The 20,639-nt window shown below is 40.3% G+C and overlaps 1 protein-coding gene across 5 annotated transcripts; it reads left to right on the forward strand.

Annotated features, from left to right (window-relative positions):
- The first annotated feature begins 454 nt into the window (after nt 1–454).
- BEND3 (BEN domain containing 3) lies at nt 455–20,260 on the forward strand. 5 transcript variants are annotated; one of them, XM_074990788.1, is made up of 5 exons: nt 455–633; nt 1,741–1,833; nt 9,209–9,250; nt 9,686–9,906; nt 14,226–20,260. In XM_074990788.1, exons 3-5 carry the CDS (start codon nt 9,220–9,222, stop codon nt 16,476–16,478), a joined length of 2,505 nt encoding a protein of 834 aa, XP_074846889.1. In that variant the 5' UTR covers nt 455–633; nt 1,741–1,833; nt 9,209–9,219; the 3' UTR covers nt 16,479–20,260. The 5 variants fall into 5 exon arrangements, with proteins under 5 accessions (XP_074846889.1, XP_074846887.1, XP_074846888.1 ...); XM_074990786.1 differs by lacking the exon at nt 1,741–1,833; XM_074990787.1 differs by lacking the exon at nt 455–633 and having other exon boundaries at nt 1,828–1,891.
- Nucleotides 20,261–20,639: the final 379 nt, after the last annotated feature.

Below are 20,639 nucleotides of genomic sequence, written 5' to 3' on the forward strand. Positions count from 1 at the left end.
CCGCCACGCGGCGCGGAGCGCTGTACGAGCAGCCGCCACCGCACCCCGTGTGCAGCCAAAGCTGCTCCCTAGCCCGCCAGGCGCGGGGGCACCGAGCTGAGCCGCCCGGCCCGGGTTCGACCCACGATAGCAGGCGGGGCTCGTTCCGCCGAGCAGCTCCTTTCAGCCCCAGGGCCGCGTCTATCCCCGACACTGGCCAGGCGGAAGCCGGCAGGGGCGGGCTGCCCGCCGCGGGGGGAGCCGAGTCCCCACCTTTACTCCGGTCGAAGCAGACGCTTTGGACGCTGCCTGGACCAGCGGCGCTCAGGCGGGGGCGAGGCCGTATTTCCACGGGCCGTAGCCCGGGGGCGGGGGCAGGGGCAGGAGAGGAGCGCGAGGTCCCACTGAGAGCGGGCGGGGGAGGGGAGCGCGAGGCCCCAGTGGGAGAGGGAGGGGGAGGAGGGAAGCGCGAGGTCCCAGTGGGAGCGGGCGGCGCTGGCCGCGGCTCGGGGCGCTGTGTCCTTGTGCGGAAATGACACACGGTCCCGTCACGTCACGCGAGAGCGCAGCGCGCGGACCCTCGCACACAAAGAGCGGGGGGAACACGGGCGGGCTCCGACGCCGCCGCCGCTCCCGGCCCCGCCGTGTCCTCAGGTGAGTGACGCTGGGTCCGATCCAAGCCGCTCCCTGCTGCCGGGACAGAACCGCGGACGGCCCCGGTGCAGGGAAGAACCGGCTTCGGCCTCAGTCTCCCTCCCCCGCTCGGGTCTCAGCCGCCCCTCCCCGGGCCCTTTGTTGGCTGCCCGGGACACGGCTATGGCGCGGCGGCTCGTGGCAACGCTCGGGGCGCGCGTGCGCGCGGCCTGGGCGAATCCATCTGCCGAGCGCGCGCTGGGGAAGAGTGGAACGGTCACGCCGTCACCCCACCTCCGCCGGCCACATAGATCCGACCAGGCAGCGGTCGCACCGGAAGCTGCCGCTGCCGCGCCGCGCGCGCGCTGGGCTCGTGGGTTTTTAGCGCCGCGTGCGCAGGAGGAAACGAACCGAGCTGCCGCAGTCTCCGCCTTGGGGCGGGGCTTTCACCACAGCCCGCCCTGCGGGGCGGTGCGCACGTGGCGGGAAGTGAAGCCCCGAGGAACCTGCTTCCCCGGAGTCCCCGCGCGGGCTGATACCACCCCCCACCCACCCCCCCGCCGCCTATGGGCGCAGGTCGCGAGCCGGCTCCTCAGGCCAGGCACTCGGTGCTGCCCTGCAGGTACCGCCCGGCCGCGCTCGGGGCCAGGCCGGACTCGAGTTCCGCCCTCCTTGTATCCCCTCCTGATCTCCGCGGCCGGGCCAGGCTAGCTCACTGTCGCCACAGGCCGTCCCCGCCCTTCTGGCTGCTCGGCCTCCTCCCTGCCACTAGCCGCGCCGTCGTCTCCCGCTTCCACAGAGCCACCTCGCTCCTGCCTTCGGCCCTTCGTCCTCCTCCTAGTCCGCGGTGAGGATTGGCCCCGATTCTCGCCTCCTGTCTTGCATTTCACCCCAGCTTCAAGGCAGCATAAGTCCCACCTAGGTGCAGTGCTAACCCACACACTTTGGGGTGTGCCCCAGTCCGGCTTCCTCAAAAGGACCACGGATGGCATTAAGGGTCGGCGCTGGCCAATGTTTGCGCTGTGGGGATGTGCTAGCATAGTCCCCTGGTGCGGATGAAACGTAAAACAAAAAAACTTCCATCCTTGTGTTTTATTTTATTTTTGTTTTTTTTTCCTGTGGTTATAGGATCCCCACTCCAGAGCGATGGTAGCTTGGTCTATAACATTAGAATTAGTCCACTGATTTTGCTGCCTCTGCACCAGGATTAGGATGCTGTAGGTATGCTGAGATGTGGCATAGTACAACCTTAAGTGCAGTGGCTACTTCAACATAAATGGTATGTGTAGACCAGAACCCATAGGCTAATTCATTTTCAGAAGTAGAGCCATTTCTAAAATAGAGCCTTTTATCTTGTTAAATGTAGCTGCTTAACTCATTAAAGTAGTTAGGGATTGCTGATGATTATTTTAAAAGATCAAATTCAGCAAAACCCTTAAATGATTTTTTTCTGTTCCTCTCCATTATCCCCTGTGTGCCTACTGTCTTAAATTGTTCATGTCAAAGTCTGTATCTCCTTGTTTGTGGATAGGACCTAGAATGATAATCGTACATGTAAAACTCATAAAACTATTTTGTTTCTTTGAGCTATTTTGCACTAAATAAAGTAGATGCTGACATCCAAGAATGCTACTAGATTTTAAGGGCTGCAGTTGAATTTATTTGTGTTATGTATTGTTAATAAATACTATGAATGTCTTTTCATAATTAGAGCCCTGCAAATCTATGGATATCCATTGTATATCTATGGATCACTTTTGTGGATCAGATTCAGATATAAATTTTATATCTGCACAAGGTCCTATTCATAATTGTGTTCTGCAGTGCAACTCTACTCATCTTCTCATCCACTGCAAGAAACAGAGATCTACAGCCAGTTTCTGAGCTGGTGTAAATTGGTGTAGCTCCATTGATGTCAACGATGATATATTGACTTACATCAGCTGAGGATCTTGCTCCAGGTTCAGGTAGAAATGTGGCTAGAGGATCTGCTGCTACAGCAAACTTTCATATCCAGCAACCTTGGGACTGGGAGGTTGCCAGGTATTCAGATATGCTGCCTAATAGAGAGGTGGTTGTGGGATCCAGGGCAGGGGACCCTGCCAGCCCCTGGGGCTGGGAGCTAACTGGGGTGTGAAGGTCTGTTGACAGCTCCAGCCCCAGGGGAGCCAGCTACGAGGGCAACTCCAGTCAGCTCCAGCACCAGCACCAGGGGGCCGTTTGGAGCACCAGGTTGGTGAAAACTCTGTCAGGGCACAGAGCTCTGCCGGTAGCTATGGGGCTGAGGGAACTCTGGGGAGGAGCAGAGCTCCACCAACAGCCCTCGGACTGGGGGAACTCTGGCTGGCATCCCTGGGGCTGGGAGCCCTTTCAGCAGCTGGTAAGGAGTCAGGGCAAACACTGAGCAGACCAACCAGGGGCACGGGGTGGGACAGGATGGGACATTAAGCCTGTGCTCAGTTCAGGAAGCTCATGTTTCAGATGGTTATTTGAGATTGGTTTATCTGGTATTCATTCAACCAATAACCAGAGTTTATTGTAAATAGATCACCTTTTTCTTCCCCTTATTGCGTGGAGAAATACAGGGCAGGGAAGATATCTTTGTTTTTCTCACTCTTCCACACACAACTACCTGGTGCCTGCTGGACAGTTGTCTCTGAATTTGCCTGAGTGAATATGTGCTAAGATGAGTCTTTTTTGCAATGTGTGTATATTTTTCATGTGTTGTATATATTACACAAATATCTTGGTTTTAAAAACATCAACTCAAGATTTTTTAAAAGTAGAAAATAAGATGTCCAGTGCAGTGCTGGAATCTTTCTGATGAAGCTTGGGCTGAAAAAGATGGTTAACACTTTTATAATGGCTGTTCTTACTGCTGTTATGAACATCCTTTGTTCTTATTTAATTAAACTAAGTTGAACACTGGCACAGCTGTTTACCTCATGTCATGAACAGGTCATTTTGATAAAGAAGGCAAGTCAAGTGGGTACAAAACAACAGTTAAATATAGTTTGAAGAAGACCCCAGAGCTCCTGCTCTCACAGAAACAGGAATACAGAGGTTGGAGGGAGACAGATATTAAAATAAAATTGGATACACATTGTCTAAAAGAGTCTTGCCACTTTTCTGATGAAAAGACCACCCAAATGAAAAAGCAAGATTGTGGTTAGCATGTTCTTTGAAATATGTACGTGTAGCAAAGTAAGTACTAGAAGGTGACGTCATTTGACAATATGTTAGGATCAGGCAATGTGTATAGTTAAGAGCAGTTCGTGGGAAATTCACTGCTTGAAAGAATTTTTTTTAAATAATTGCATCTGTAGCTGTAACTAAAAATAAAAGCAAATTGAGAGCATGCCCTATAAGTCCTGTTGGCAAAATGCCACCATTAGAAACAAGCTTCTGTGGAACTGAGGCTGCCAGTATTCCACAGGACAGCAAATGAGGCTTTTAATCTGCAATAAATATTGGGACATTTTTTGTCCATAAGGGTAGCACTTTGATTTTGTCTCCCAGTGTTTTAAAAACAAAAGAGGCTGTCTATTTAAAAGCTTCAATAATGAACTTAATGTTATAGTGTCAGAAAAGGTTTGTAATATGCAACATACTGCCCAAGAGGTTTAATTTTAGGTAGCACTTTTAGATATTAAAAATTATTAAAAGCGATAGTACTGTAAAAGTCTCTTTTAGTGTACTTTTATACTGTTTGCAATTTGCTCAGCCTTAGCAGTGAAGCTGTACTGATTTGTTTCACATTTATTTTAACTTTAAATCTTTTAAGTAACTTTTAATCAAACTAGTAGTTTCTGGTATCAGACCTGCCCTTGATATCCCTTGCCTTTTTAAGTAATTTCACAATAATAATTTCCCTACATAGGTGGGGGTGATTTTCCCCCCTCCAGAAAACCCAACACACAATTCAGGAGTAATTGATTATATACAAAGTTCTGTGAAATGTATATGCAAACAGACTAGATTAAGCTCTGTCTGTCTTCACTAACAACGTAATATTTAGGAGGACCGGTTCTGTTGATGTAAAATTGCATAATTTTATTGACTTCAGTTAAGCCACAACTATTTACAGAAGTTGAGGACTTGGCCTTTAAGGAATAACCTATATGTGAAATTTATCTGCAGGTAACTTTACTTCCTATGTATAGATGCAAAACGATAGGAGTAAACTAGAAGTCTTGAAACAGAAAATAAAGTATCTTAAAGGAATTACTAATCTTCCAATGAAGAAAAGGTTTGCATATTAAATGGATGTCCGAATTCATACATTCTTGGCAGAAAAGCAACAGATTTAGACTAAATATAAAGGGTCCTTGTATATACACAAAAGTTTTCATACAGTTGCAATATAAACATTAACCCTCACTGAACATTAATATTTACACAAGAATTTGGGTTTGCTGGTATACCAGGTGTTAGTTCTCTAAAATAAATATTGAATACAGCACTCTTCTTGTGATGTTTTGATAAAACTGCTACAGGGAGAATGGGAGTAAAGGATGGAAAAAAAATTCTCTTTAGGATATCATATCTGTGGAGTCTAAGCAGTGTCATCTCCTTAGGCCATCAGTTACTACAACTGCCAATTATGCCCCGGTACATTACCTGATCCTTTAAAAAGAGAATGTTTTCTCACCTCTCTGTTAAAAACAAGTAACATGGATAAATTTTAAAACTATTTGTTCAAGAATCATTATTACCACTGATATATACTGGTATATCTCACCCTTTAATTGAAAAATTTGAAGATCAATCTCTTCAGACACAAATGAAGCTAAAACCAGATATACACTACTTATAACAGCCTTCAGTGAAATGCATAAAACTGTGTGCCAACAGAGGCACAAATAAAATTGATGTTATATTGTGGCTTTTACAGTGAACATGGAATTAGGGAATTACCAACTGCTGCAGATACTGAAATTTTCGTGGTGTGATCTTCATTGAAGAAAAAATAAATGCACTTAGCATGCATTTGTGGGGTAAATAATACAGTTAGATGTAAGGATTTTGATTGTCAATAGCAAACCTTTTCTAGGAAAGTAGAAACATGAAGTCTTGGGTATAGTAATATACATAATGTTTTCTATTGCACAATGAATAGTAGTTGTATTTTTTAGTATAACACAAAATCACACCTTGCATGTGCCTGCAGTGCACCTTTTACATTAAAGCATCCAACGTGATTGTAGTTAGCTGGGTGATCCCTTATCCTGTGTGTGGCCAAGTTTCCCATGGTCTCATGAAGTTTGTTGACAGCCACCAGTCCTGGCTCTCAGTGTTCTGTGCTGTTACTTAGCTGTAATTTACCCCAAAATGTCTTCTGAGAGTCCACTGAGCAGTGGAAGTGTTGATAATGCCGCTAGATAATCTTGACCTCCCATGGTCTGGCAAATTCTCTTGCTCAGCACTAGTCAGGTCCTGAGACTGCCATAATAGAAAGGTTCAACCAATAGTCTGTCTCTGCCAAAAGAATGGAAATGCATCTTTTACTAGCATGGCTAAGTCTTTTCAGAAACTCAGATATCATGAAGTATCTCTTAATCCTGAAGAATGAAATAGCAACCTTGGTAAAAGGGAACGTTGGTCTCTTTGTAAGTGACCTACACAAACAGTGGCATCTCAGGAATAGTGCAAAGCAGTGCATATATCTTACATGATCCCATCTTCATCACACAGTGCCAAAAGAGGCATTCTGCTAGTTTAAAAGTGTCAAATGCTATACTGTCACTAGAATATTTAGGTTTTTATGAGTTAAACAGTGATCACATTACAGTAAAGGCTACACACTGTTTTCAAACAGAAAGTTCTGTTGCAGGCATTAGGAAGTGCTTTACAATGTCTCCTACTGCCTTCATCCTGGGGATGTAGTATGCTGTCAAATGGTGAGACTGCTTTCTCTGTCTCTTATTCCTTGAACATCGAATCTATCTGAATATTGTACCTCTTTCAGTTTCTCTTTGGTAGATAATTTGAGTTAGGAACTCCAATAGAAACAAAGCAATTGTGTTTAATAAGGGGGACTTTTGAATGCTGGTTTGAGGAAAGATCCAGAGTAGGGTATACTTGCTTCATTTTTGGGGTACAAACTCATAACCTCAGTTGTAAGACCAGATTGTTTTTCTGAATAATTTTCTTTATGCTAATAATGGATTCTTTGGGCAACACTGTGTTAGTATTTCTATTATAGGCCTATTTTTAGACATTTATAAATAATTCACAAAAAAATTTTCCAGAATGAAACTTTACATCCAATGTATAAACCCACAAATAAATGTGATTTAACCAAGAGTACATTTACAATGCCTCAACCAAGTAATTGTTTCAAGTGTATTCAAACAAAAACACAGTGAAGTTTACTACTTTAAGATGCTGTTATGTTTGCTTTTTGGGAAGTGTATACCTCAAAAGGGTTGGGTAATTAAAAATTATATTTAACAAGCAATGCCAGCTAATCCTGATCCCACTGAAGTCTATTGCAAAACTCTGGTTGATTTCTGTAGGAGCAGGTTTTGGCCATTAGGATAGAGTATGGTTTTTCTTGTGGGTATTTGGTATGCAAAAAGGCTATGGTCTATCAGGCTTCCAAACCCAGTTTCCTGGGAAACAAGAACACAAGCTGCAGCTCTGATCCTTTTCCCAGCAACATACTGTAGCTAAGAGTGGATGTCCCTGAGTTCCCAACTCTGGTAGTCATGGCTACAAACCTAGATTCACAGACCACATTACATAAGTACTTTAGTACTACTGGTTTTCTGCCCCTCATCTGTTTATTCTTTTCTAGAACTAGTTACTGTTTTAGAGACAAAAGGATGAGGGAGTAGGATTTAATTTTATATCACAGCAAGATACATCAGGCAACAATTCATCTCCTTCATACCCTCTGAGCACTGAGAAACAACTCGAAGCCCACTTACCTTCTCAGATGGATTTCTCAATTTGATTACTTGTTGCATCATTTTTTCCTCAATCCTGGTTTGTTGTATTCTTTCCATGGCCCATTTCCCTCTTGATAGCTGGTCTAGGATTCTTCTAAAAAGAGGCTCTGCAACTGTTCCTACTACAAATCCTCTCTCCAACTTCCCAATTCCAACTGTGATTCTCAAACTTTTGCCTAACTCTTGCTTCCAACCCACTTGTCTCCTGTTGAAGTGACTTCTCCCAAAGTGATCTGCCTGTTTGAATAGGAGGCATGGAAGAAAATATCATTCCATGTGTATCATCCTGCACTGTTTATTTTTTTCCTTTATGTTATGTATATTCATATTTTGTCATTTATAAAACAGTGTCTCCTCACAGAAGTTTGCACCTAGTTTAACTAAAACGATGTAAAAAAACAATTGTAATTAACTTGCCTACATACAGGTTATGGTAGTTTAAGAGTAAAAACCAGGTTCACTGTATTTAAACCTGGGGGGAGGAGAGATTATGCTGAATAAAAGAGCCAGAGTAGATATATTAATAAATAAATATTTAATATAAAGCATTTTAACAGTAATTGTGATTCTTTTAAAATTATTTTGTATATAAGACTACAATTGCAATACTTTGTATACAGGCTTTCAAAAGGTATATTCATGGGCCATAAATGTCTGACTGTTTATTCCTGTAGGCGTGGTTGAGTGTTTAACCAGAAAATCTCTGGTTTTGGGTGACCCATGTGGAGCTTGACCCCAAAAAGTGTATGATTTGATGAAAGAAGTCTGTTTGGAAAAGCCATATAGTTATGGAAGTTTTAATGTCTTTCAAATATGTTTCTTTTGGGTTAAGTGAACCGATGAGGCTAAGCATATATCTGGAGAATTTGAACTATGTATGGCTGATTTAAAAGGTATCTAGTTTTGGTTGCCACTGTTGCTGAATGTATGCTTCTCAATAGCTAGTGACAGGTGAGGATGCTTGCTCTGTCTTCAGTGGAGTTTGAAGCCCTTTTTTTTTTTTAAACTTCTTGTGGCATCCTATAAACTAACACAGTTCTTGGAGCATAAGCTTTCATGGGCAAACTTTGGTGTTTATAACAATTGCTCAATGGTTCGAGCATTGGCCTTGTAAACCAATCACCGAGGGGGCCATTTAGGGTCTAGAGCAAATAGGTTTAAAAAAAAAAGTCAGGGAAATTGATCTACAGTGAATCATGTTGATAACGGACTCTTGGGCCTCCACAGTTTTTTGGCTCTTATAACAGGTGGCCGCTTAATACAGTCCGTCCAAAAATACCCATTCAGAGAACTTTCATTTGTACACTGTCAAGAAAGTTCTATTTACAATAGAGCACTAAAACTGGAGTTCTTCACATCAAAAAATAATTAGTGTTATTCTTCTGGCCATCTGCTGTTTAATTTACTGTGCTGGGCAGATCTGTAGCTCTCCAGGAAACATGTAAGAAAAGTGGCTGCCTACTATAATGTGAATAAAAATGTAGCCAATAGAAAATTTCCCAAGTACGGTTAATATTGTCCAGGAGCAGCAAACAGTAGTATATAACAAGTTTCTGAACGTTTTTAACAAAGGGCTGAAAACATAATCCAGATCCTGTGTCTAGAAAATTACTGATGTCTTTTTTTTTTCCCTTTCCTTTAAGTGGGCTAGAAGATGAACTCAGCTGAATTCAATGATGATGATGGTAAATATATCTTGTTTATTTTCTCGTCACATAAAAAAGCTATAGCTGAAGACTTCATATATTTGGATAAAAATGCATTGTGATAAAGCAAAGATTATAACAGTGACTGAATAATTAGCTGCTAAACCATTATTTTTTGTTACCCATCATTCTTCTCCCTTTCCCAGACTCCTGCCTACAGTACTTTCCTCTCAACTACTATGTATTATTTTATAGACTGTAAGCTCTTTGGGGCAGGTATTGTCATTTACTATATGTTCATATAGTTCCGATCACAGTGGTGCCCCAGCTTGGGGGAAGTGAGACTTCAAGGTGTGGCCATTATAATTAAACTCTTCAAAAGGCAGTTTCAGGAAAAAAGAAAGCAACTTGTTGAAAGGATATCATGAATTTCTGGTGAAAGTGCTTAATTGTTCTAATCCTCCCTTTTTCTAGTTAAGATTACAAAAAATCTTGTGAAAGTAGAAACAGAAAATGAAGATGAAGCACTAGACTGCTCTCTGACATCCAGATCTCCTGAGAAACACTCGTTGGACTGCTCAGTTACTTGCCTGCAGGATTCCAACAAACGGAAGCAGAGCTCACTTGGTTGTGATGGTTCAGGGATCCAACCAGAGGTGTTACCCAGTGTGAAGAAAAGACGCTTTCCCCAAGAGGTGATTTCTCTACGTGTTAATGTACATGATGTTCAGATTTTGTAGGCCAAATTTACTTCTCCTGTATGCAGAGCACAGCTTTTTTAAATAGATTCATGCCAGCAATTTGTTTATAGTCAGATACAAATTATAACCGTCACCTAGTCTACCCATATTTAAATGATGTGAGCATCATTTTACAGCACAAATTTCACCTTAATTTTTTTATCTGAAGCAATTATTTTGTTCTAATAATGCACATAAATGTGGAATTCTCAAACTGGTTTGGAGTAATTTAGGTCTGATTGTGATTATAACCCCCTGATGTCCCTGGAGTATAGATTTTATTTGTATTTTCATTAGAAATTCAGGCCCCGCTGCTTAAATCATGTCCACACGGGTAAACCTAATCCAGGCCAGGACTGTAATATTTACAGATTATGTACAGTGGGACAGATTCTGATCTAAGTGAAACCAGTCTAAATCTAGATGTTATTTGAACTCAGTACCCTTGGATTTACAATGGGCCCAGAAACTGACTCAGTAACTATAGTGAAAATGTATTCTTCGTTGACTCTAATGCTGAGTCAACATTATTAAGATAATAGTGAACTAAAGTCTTAATCTGAAGTTCTAAGAGAATTTATAAGAGGCTAACTTTTTTAATATTAATGTTTTTATGTGTGCTCCTCTCTGCTTTCCAATTCTGGCCATGAGCAAAAGTCGGGCTGTTAAATGCTTTAAGTAGATCAGTGAGGCTTGGGCTCATAAGTGCCTGAGCCACTTTTGAAAATGCACCTTAAGACTTGCAATGCAGAATGTAGCAAAGCCTAAATACAATGAAATTCCTTGAGTTTGGCTCATCTGGGACAGGACAGGTGCCAGATTACCACATTTTCCCAGACTATTAGATGTCACCACCCCCACGCTCCTGCAGCTTCACCACTCCCAGGCCCAGCTGCAACTCATCACCCCGCATCCATCCCCAGGTCCTTCCCTACTCTGCACTCCTCTCGCTTCAGACGGTGACCAACCATACCATATTGCGCGGGACAGTCCCATATTTGGGACTCCAAAAAGGCATCCCTACTTATTTTTTAAAGGGGACGAATTGTCCCGTATTTAGGTCCTTGGGGGTAGGACCGCCTGCAGCCAATGCTTTCCTGGGGCTCAGCCTGGAGCACCCACTGCCACCACCCCCAGTCCCCCTGAGGCCCTAACCCACCCCAGGCTTAGCTTCCCCCTACCCCCCTCCCACAGCACCAACCCACCACCCAGGCCTTACGACTTACACATATTTTGAGGCACGCATATCTCAGGGCATGCCAGATTATCTCCATAAATGGGACTATTTTTGCAAGATGCCAGACCATCAGGATTTCTGGACCATCAGAGGCCGGATTAAAGGAATTTTACTGTACTTTTTTAAATTTGGGACCTATGGTTCTAAGAAATAATGTGAAAGATTATTTTACAGTTGCAAAAAAATGCATTTTATATAATCTTAGCAACAGTAGGTAAAACATAGCTTCCAATGAATTGTAGGCAGCATGATACTATGTGCCTCTAGCTTGTACAGAACCATCTTCCTTGTAACACGGGGCACTGATAATCTTTTTAACTGTGTGTAGCATTATCAGAAACATATACACACATCTGTGCTTAAAGTCCAGTGTCCTTATTGATAATACAAAAGCATGTTCCACAATAGATTATTCTGAAGTTTTGCCAAAAATACCCCATGTAGGTCTCAGATATAAACAATATGGCAGTATAATCTGTATAGTGCCAAGATTACTACTGGAGGCAAGGAGAATGTTTTAAAGGCAAAATAAAGTATCCCAAATTGGCAGAAAACGCTTAAATCTAAAACCAGGTGTGCCACTAGCAGTTAGCTGAACACTGACCATGTGTTTCTGAAATGCAGATCTGCAAATTCTTCTCTCAACCAGATCCAAACATCGTGAGCTGCATTAGTGAAAGGGCAGAAGTTCTGCTGCCCTTACAACATACAGAGATGTCCCATAATTCTCAACGTAAGCACTTCTTTTCTTCAAAAGGGCCCAATTCAACCCTAAGAATGTTGACTTCTGTCTGTTCATTTCCAAAGTGCAATAAGGCACTTTAGATGACTCCATACTAATTAATACACTTCCCAGGTACTGTCTTGCACCAGCCTCTTCACTCAACCTGAGCATTAATCCAAACTACCCTCAAATTATCATGTTTTATTGCTTAAGTAAACAAAAAAACCTTAAGTGAAACTTGAAAAGGACTAACAAAAAAGTTGTTTCATAACAAGCTTTCTAACAAGGATGGAGCCAAATTTTCCTCTTCATATATGAGGATTCTTTGGGACAGATCTGAAGACATAAAGTTGCCAGATTAGGGCAGGTTTTACCATATGTTCAAATCACTTTGTAATGCTGGGTTGGTTCTTTTTTTTGGTTTTTGTTGTTTTTTGTTGTTGTTGTTTAAATCTGAAAAGACAGAGATCCCTGTTCTTAATTCTGTTGCTTGTGTTTTGGTATAACTAAATTCTGTAACAAGTGCTTTAGTTAGGGTACATCTTTTCAGTTAACAAAGGCACTTCTATGAAAAATGATCCTGTAAAAGTGGTGTTTTGGTCTTGCTCCATGTTTATCATGTCTCATTGATTCCATCTCAGATGTGCTTTGTTTACATGTAAAACTGGAGAAGAAAATTTTTAACTGCTATGCCTGCAAAATACGGTTGCCAGTTCAAACAGGCAGACTTGATGCTATTTGTGGCAATAGTGTCTGTTCCAGAGAGTTGGTAACCCTACTGCAGAATCAGCTGGCATCTGAAAATCAAGCTTCCGAAGTATCATCACTGCAGTAAGGATGCTGCACTCTAAATTGAATCCATTGACCTCCTCAGCTATCACCTGAGCAATGTGATGGCCTTCAGTATGCTCATATACTTGTCTTCAGTGGGGTTATACTTATGTAAATAAACAAGAAATTTCACTGCAGTCGGAATTCAGCTTATTCTGGTGGTAATACAGGAGCTGCTAGAATAGAATCCAGCTTGAGCTCCCTTACCTACTTGGTCTCTGCATTGCTTATAGGACTAAAAATTAGTATACATTTATTTTTATCATTAAGATAAGCTGATAAGCATTTAAATACACATAGAAAGCAGGTTGGCTGAATGAAGTTGTTGCCATTTTTTTACACTGTTGTTTTCTAGAGAAGATCCCTAATTGAAGGGCTTGATCTGAGGATGGGTCTTAAAAGTTGTTCATCACCTCAGGCATTTCATTTCTTTTAAATATTTGAATGCAAGTTCTTTATTTTTTGTCTAATTAATATTCTGTATAGCAAGCTGAGGAAACATTTCAATATGGTCAGATTCAAAACGTGTATGTGTGTTCTCACGTTTTTGAGTTCTCTGTCTTAATTTATTATTGTTTTTGTTCACCTACTTAATTTTCTAGTTTATTCACAATATCTATGTGCTTGCAAAAATAAATAAATGATGAGCTAAATATTTACAGTGAATTAATGGAAAACATTTGCTTTAGAACTCAAACAATGAGGAACAGCAAGGAAATTCAGTGCTTAAAAATAATTTATAGAGTGAATTCTTAAAGAATTCTTAGCTAGTTTAGAACCATGAGGAATTCAATGAATATAAATGTTTCTATCTTTCAGAAACAGCTCATTTTGCTTTCCTTTTTTAAAAGGTCTTTTCACTGATTTTAATTTTTTTTTATTTTGAGTTGGTTATCATAGAATTGTCCCTGAATTGGATCTCTAGAAGTGGGGTGGCGAAAGGTAAATACTTGAATAACCTTTTGGGCCAGATGAAGAAAAAAATAATACACTTGGTTCAAGGTTATTGGACCTAAGTGGCCTCATTAGCTTGTAAAGGGAGAGTAATGAAAAATTAAAATATAGTTGGGGGAGCATAAGGTTGTGGCTAGGTTACAGAATTAGTAGTCAGAAAATCTGAATTCTGTGCTTGGCTCTGTCATTGACTTACTACCATTCAACCTTTCAGAGTTTCTCAGACATAAAAGTGGGAGGTAACAATGTCTAAATTTTATTTAGTTAAAGCTCTCAGGATAAAAATGCTAAGTATAATTATATAGTTATCCCAAATCATGACCAAGGAAGTAAAACCATACTTTCCCTGTAAAGCATATTTGGTCATTGTTTTCCTTCCATACGTTTGTGAGCTTGATTGCTGTAGCAGAGTTGTGTTCACTGATGAAAATTAGGCAGTGCATATTTATTTAATGTTGCGTGTCTGTGGAGCATAAATGTGAAGTTATTTTTTAAAGCAAACCGTCTCACTACATTTGTCATTCATAGGGTTTCATTTCAAACATGAAGAATCGAGATAGTGGGTCACCCACTCAAGTAAACACAGAGCAGCCTAACAAGAATAAGAATCCCAGCATAACGTGGTTGTGTGAAGAAGAACCCTTCAGTGACATAACCATACCATCCTATAAGAAACCTCTATATGGCATCTCACACAAAATTACAGAGAAGAAGAACACACCAGGGGCAGAGCAGTTTTCTTCTTATGAACTGTTTGAAAAAGTCAATCCAAGCAGTCCTTCCCATCTGCGGAGTTTGAGTGATCAACGCAAAAGGGACTCTGGTGCTACTATTGCTGTAACGGCTTCCACCACCGATTCTGATCCAAACATATATTCTTTGATACAGAAAATGTTTTACACCTTAAACACTCTGAATTCCAATATGACTCAGCTTCACAGCAAGGTTGACCTGTTGTCGCTTGAGGTCAGCAGAATTAAAAAACATGTCAGCCCAACAGAGTCCATAGCAGAGTTCAGGCCTCCCCCAGAGTACCAGCTGACCGCTGCAGAACTCAAACAGATCATGGATCAGAGCAATTCAGGTGGAGATTTGGCTTGTCGGTTGCTAGTTCAGCTTTTCCCAGAGCTCTTCAGTGACGATGAGTTGAACAGGAGCTGCAGCACCTGCGGCTTTCTTAATAAAAAGAAACTTGAATCGCTTCATCTGCAGCTTATCCGAAACTACGTGGAGGTTTGTTATCCTTCTGTGAAAAACAATGCTGTGTGGCAGGTGGAGTGTTTGCCCCAAGTTAATGACTTTTTCAGTAGGTTTTGGGCTCAAAGAGAAATGGAAAATAGCCAGCAAAGTGTGCAGTCATCCAGTTTTTATGAGTCTGAACAGGTAGAGTCCTCTCATTTCATTGAGGATAAAGAGCAGGAGGAATCTTTGTCTCTGGACAGAGATAATGCAACAACCTCAGATTATGTTCTGGATGCTCAGGATCTCAATGAATTTTTAGATGAAGCTTCATCCCCTGGGGAATTTTCTGTATTTTTGTTGCACAGATTGTTTCCTGAGCTCTTTGATCACAGGAACCTAGCTGAAAGATATAACTGCTATGGAGATTCTGGGAAACAAGAGCTGGATCCTCATCGACTTCAGGTAATTCGAAGGTACACAGAAATTTACTTTCCTGATGTGCAGGAAGAGGAGGCATGGTTACAGCAGTGTGCCCAGCGAATAAATGATGAACTTGAAAGTATGTACATGGATGGGAGTGATTGTGAACAGATGAGAGATGACTGCTATGATTCTTCTAGTTTGCCTGATGATGTATCTATCATAAAAGTGGAAGACAGCTTTGAATATGAGAGGCCAGGAAGAAGGTCAAAAAAGATTTGGCTTGTGCCCATAGACTTTGATAAGCTTGACATTCCCCCTCCTGATTTTGATGTTCCTATCCCAGATTACCTGTTGAATAAGGAACAAATTAAAAATATATATGAAAGTAGTCTGTCCATAGGAAACTTTGCCTCTAGATTGCTTGTTCACTTATTCCCTGAACTATTTACTCATGAAAATTTAAGGAAGCAATACAACTGTAGTGGATCACTAGGCAAGAAACAACTTGATCCAACCAGGATTAAATTAATTCGACACTACGTGCAAATATTGTACCCAAGAGCCAAGAATGATAGAGTATGGACATTGGAATTTGTTGGGAAGCTCGATGAGAGGTGTCGACGCAGGGATACTGAGCAGAGGCGCACATACCAACAGCAGCGGAAAGTTCATGTGCCGGGGCCTGAGAGGCGAGAGTTTCTTACCTATGCAATAAACCCAGAAAGATTCAGAGAAGAATTTGAAGGGCCACCACTGCCTCCAGAAAGAAGCAGCAAAGATTTTTGCAAGATACCACTTGATGAACTTGTCGTTCCTTCTCCAGACTTCCCTGTGCCTTCTATGTACATGCTGTCTGATAAAGAGGTAAGAGAGATAGTACAGCAGAGCCTTTCTGTGGGAAACTTTGCTGCCAGACTTCTAGTAAGACTTTTTCCAGAGCTCTTTACTCCAGAGAATCTCAGACTGCAGTATAACCATTCAGGTGCTTGTAACAAGAAGCAACTTGATCCCATCAGACTCAGACTGATCCGTCATTATGTTGAAGCTGTTTACCCTGTGGAGAAAATGGAAGAAGTGTGGCATTATGAATGTATACCAAGCATTGATGAAAGATGCCGGCGTCCCAACAGGAAAAAGTGCGATATACTGAAAAAAGCCAAGAAGGCAAAAAAGTGACAGGCTCTAAATTCTTCAGACTTTGACCACTAAATTATTTGGGGAAAGCATATTTTGTTTTAGACTGATAGCCTGATCTTACTATGGAAACTAAGGGTGATCAGTCCCTAAGAATATTGGGCACTAAGATTATTACTTTGATGGGTCTGTTGTATATACAAAGGCATTGCAAGAGGTGGGGAGTGGTTTATTACATTTGTACATGACAAAGACCATTATTGATTAGTGATAAAGTCATTGACTCATTAAGAACATGACTTTCAATTGTGCGAATACATATATTAACTGTAATATTCCTCTCCCTACTTTTGCATCTTCCATTTTTAATCACTTTTTTAATAATAAAAAAATCTTTTTAAAAATCATTGTGCTCTTCAGGGGCAATTTTGCATTCAATGTTTTTAAACACTGAGGGTAAATAATTTGGAATTTGAAATCTGATTTTTTTTTTTAACTTGCAGATTTTGTTTTTGAAAGTGCCATGTTTGTTGAGAATGATTGGAACATCAGACTCTGTTACTAGAGTAATTTCAGCTATCCCATATTTGTTCTTGATGCTACTGGGATAATGAAAATAACATTGGTCAGTACTGGGTCAAATGTTATAATTTCTTTTTTGACTGTTACCCATTTATTATTTCCATTCCTATAAGAACAGACTCAGACAAAATATGAGTGTGTTTTTGTGTTAAGACTGCAGAGCTGATCCTTCACTCTTGCTCATGTCATTTATTTCATTGTCTTCAATATGAGTACTGAGAACTGCTTCAGTGAGTAGAGTTACAAAAGAGAATCAGTCCTTTACCAGCAGAATGTGTTGCTACTGCCTGTTAGTCTCTCTCTTAGTAAAAAAATGTATTTGAAATGAGGAATGTAGGCAAATATGTAAGACCTTATTCTTCATCAGAATTCTGATTCCAGAGTTTACCAATATTAATTCAAATATTTAGTGAGTAAAAGGTACAAAAAAGGTTTGATTCTGTAGCAGAACTGAATACTGCAGGGTCCCCACCAATGTGCCCTCTAAACTTTACCATCCATGTGCAGAATAAATGCTATGTCCACTGAGGCATGTGCAAATATACACTACCAACAGAAACAAAAATAGCTGTGGTGTGTGGGTACTCTTCAGTCTGTCCCAAGTGGCCATACAAGTACACAGCTTAAAGGGAACACTGTTCCCCACTTACATTCTGTGATGACTGTGTGTGTGAATACAGCACAACCTAGTGTTTCTGAATGTCATAGGGATTATCCAAATTGATATAGTGTAACTAATTGCCATCTGTAAATGTAATCTTGTGTGGGTAATTTAGGTTCAGATGATCAAGATTACATTTTAATACGATCAGTTATAATAAAGAATGTCTCCATTGTGACTTCACAGTTTGTGATCTGTCCTTGGAGAATGCCACATTAAAATCAAAACCTGATTTTCCTCTCAATTATGGTGTTGCAAAGCAGGATTTCGTTGGTGTCAATGGTGTGAGAAAATTAAGCCTTCCATTTGATGTAATGGCAGTGATCATTTAACACTGACCATCCCTTGAACATCTTGAGATGTGTTAAGGTTTTTTATTTACTTAGATGGGTCATAGTATCACATTTCAATTAAGCCCCAATGTGAATTTCTATTTTAGTAATTGTATTAAATTACAAAATACTTCAGATTTTTAGAATTTACTGTTCTCAATCATGTTGACCCTTTCCTTAATTTTTTTTTAATGGCAAGAATTAGCAAAGTTATTTACGTTGTTAAAGCAATAGAAAGTCCCAGTAGATAAATAGTGCTCACTCATTTTTCCCTGTGAGCGAGCAATATCCTGAAAGAATGTATGATGAGTCATGATTGTCCTGAATAATCTAACACTGTTTAAATTCACATAAATGTTTCCTGTTGGAAGACCATGTGCAAAATGAATATCAGCACAAATATGGCTATAAATAAAATGAGAACATTTTACCAAAGATCATGAATGAAAAACCACAATATCTGCATCTTACCTTTCATTTTAGTACATATTTTAGCGAACTGAGTGTAACAGAAATACAGAATTTTTACAGTTATAAGCTACCTACCATCTATTTGTGAACTATCATACGTGCACTTTTATAGGCTATATAAAATGTTTGACAATGAGGAAAGCCTTTTAATTTAGTTCTCAAAATGGCTAGCATTTATTCTGCAGCCTAAAAAATAAGGAATGTAAGTTGCAGGTTTTCTTTATAGTTTATATATCTTAATGCCACATTTTTTCAACAATAAAATGTCAGATCCCATTGAGGACTTGAAAATTTGCACATGGTTGGTAGACAGATTATACGAATGCACAGAATTTTCTACCTAACATATAATTTTAAAATATATTGACAGTTTCAGTGAGTTTTGACATTCTTTTGATACATTTGGCTGTACCATTTCCTAAGGCAACCAGAGGAATCTGATCAATATGTGAGGTTTTTTTTTTTGTTTTTTTTTTTTAAAAGACATATCAAAAGGTGACGTTGTAGTTCAACAGAAATGGTCTTTTTTTCCCAACTTCTGGTCAGATTACTGTAGTCTGCTTACATATTATCCTTCTGATTTGACAGTCTTCTTGGATTGCCCACAATCTTTTTCTGACCTGACTTTTTTTAAAACACCTTTTGATATAAAGGCAAAATACACCTGAAAATTGACTTTACCTTGCAAAAAAATTCATGAAGTCCACATGGAAGTAAATTCATCCAATAGTCAAGTAATGAAATATATATATGGTTACAAAATAAATGCTGGCTCATGATTGGCTATGAATAACTACATTAATTGTAAGTAAGTTTCATTACTTATCTTTTCTAAGGTCTGTTACTAAGCTCTGGAATGTTAACCTGTCTGAATACACAAGTGAGGGCATCCTGATCTAATTCAAGAGCTCTAATCTCATCTCCCTTTTAAAATGCTATTTTAAAAGTAGAGGTACTGATTTAAAATTTAGTTAATCTGCAGAGATTCCCAGATACTTAATGAAAACATGCAGAACATACATAACCACACACATGCTGACTTCATTTTAGGTGTACATTGTTTTACCTCAGTTAATCCTGTTGAGATGAATGTCAAAAGACTTAAGGATCTGCTTATTATTGTTTGAATATACCACTTTTAATAAGTATTGTACATTTCCCTCTTGCAGTGATTATAAAAAAGCATAGTAGTCACGGATTCTGTTTTTTTCCATTGTGACTCAGAATTTTCACAACAAAAGTAGTACTGCAAGCTGCTACAAAAATAATATAGAACTTTTTTTGGTGTTTCACCAGTTTGAAACAAATGAAACACTTAACTAAGGAGTTGTGCAAGAGTTTAAGATGCATATGTTCTTTTCTGAAATTTGAAGGGGAAAATTAAGCTACTGCTTAGAAATTCTTGCAGTTATCAAGGGAATCTGGCAGCTGTATTAAGCAGGGAAATGCAAATAGCAAGTTTTCAAGAGAAAAAATGTTTCTTAATTGAAAACATTATATTTGATTACTATTAAGAGGAAGATGTAGCCTTGAGCATTTTGTCATATTGTGTTATTAATAAAACTTCTTAGGAAAAATGTTCAGAAACAGTTCAATTTTTACATAGTTTGAATATTAATTATATTTCTGAATTAATTTAATTTAGATCCAATTTTTTACTGTTTAATTTTTTTAACAGTGGTACCCAGAGGCTCCAATAAGGATCAGGGCACAGAAATGCTTAGCAGCGTACAAACACATGGGCTACGTCTACACTGGCCAAAAACTCCAAAATGGCCATGCAAATGGCCATTTCAAAGTTTACTAATAAAGCGCTGAAATACATATTCAGCGCCTCATTAGCATGCGGGTGGCCACCACGGCACTTTGAAATTGACATGGCTTGCCGCCGTGCGGCTCGTCCAGACGGGGCTCCTTTTCGAAAGGACCCCGGCTACCTGGAAGTCCCCTTAGTCCTATCTGCTGATAGGAATAAGGGGACTTCGAAGTAGGCAGGGTCCTTTCGAAAAGGAGCCCTGTCTGGATGAGCCGCGCAGCGGTGAGCTGCGTCAATTTCAAAGTGCCATGGCCGTCCCCATGCTAATGAGGCGCTGAATATGTATTTCAGCACTTTGTTAGTAAACTTCGAAATGGCCATTTGCATGGCCATTTCGAAGT

This window comes from Carettochelys insculpta, chromosome 3, assembly GCF_033958435.1.
Source record: "Carettochelys insculpta isolate YL-2023 chromosome 3, ASM3395843v1, whole genome shotgun sequence".
Taxonomy (NCBI): domain Eukaryota; kingdom Metazoa; phylum Chordata; order Testudines; family Carettochelyidae; genus Carettochelys; species Carettochelys insculpta.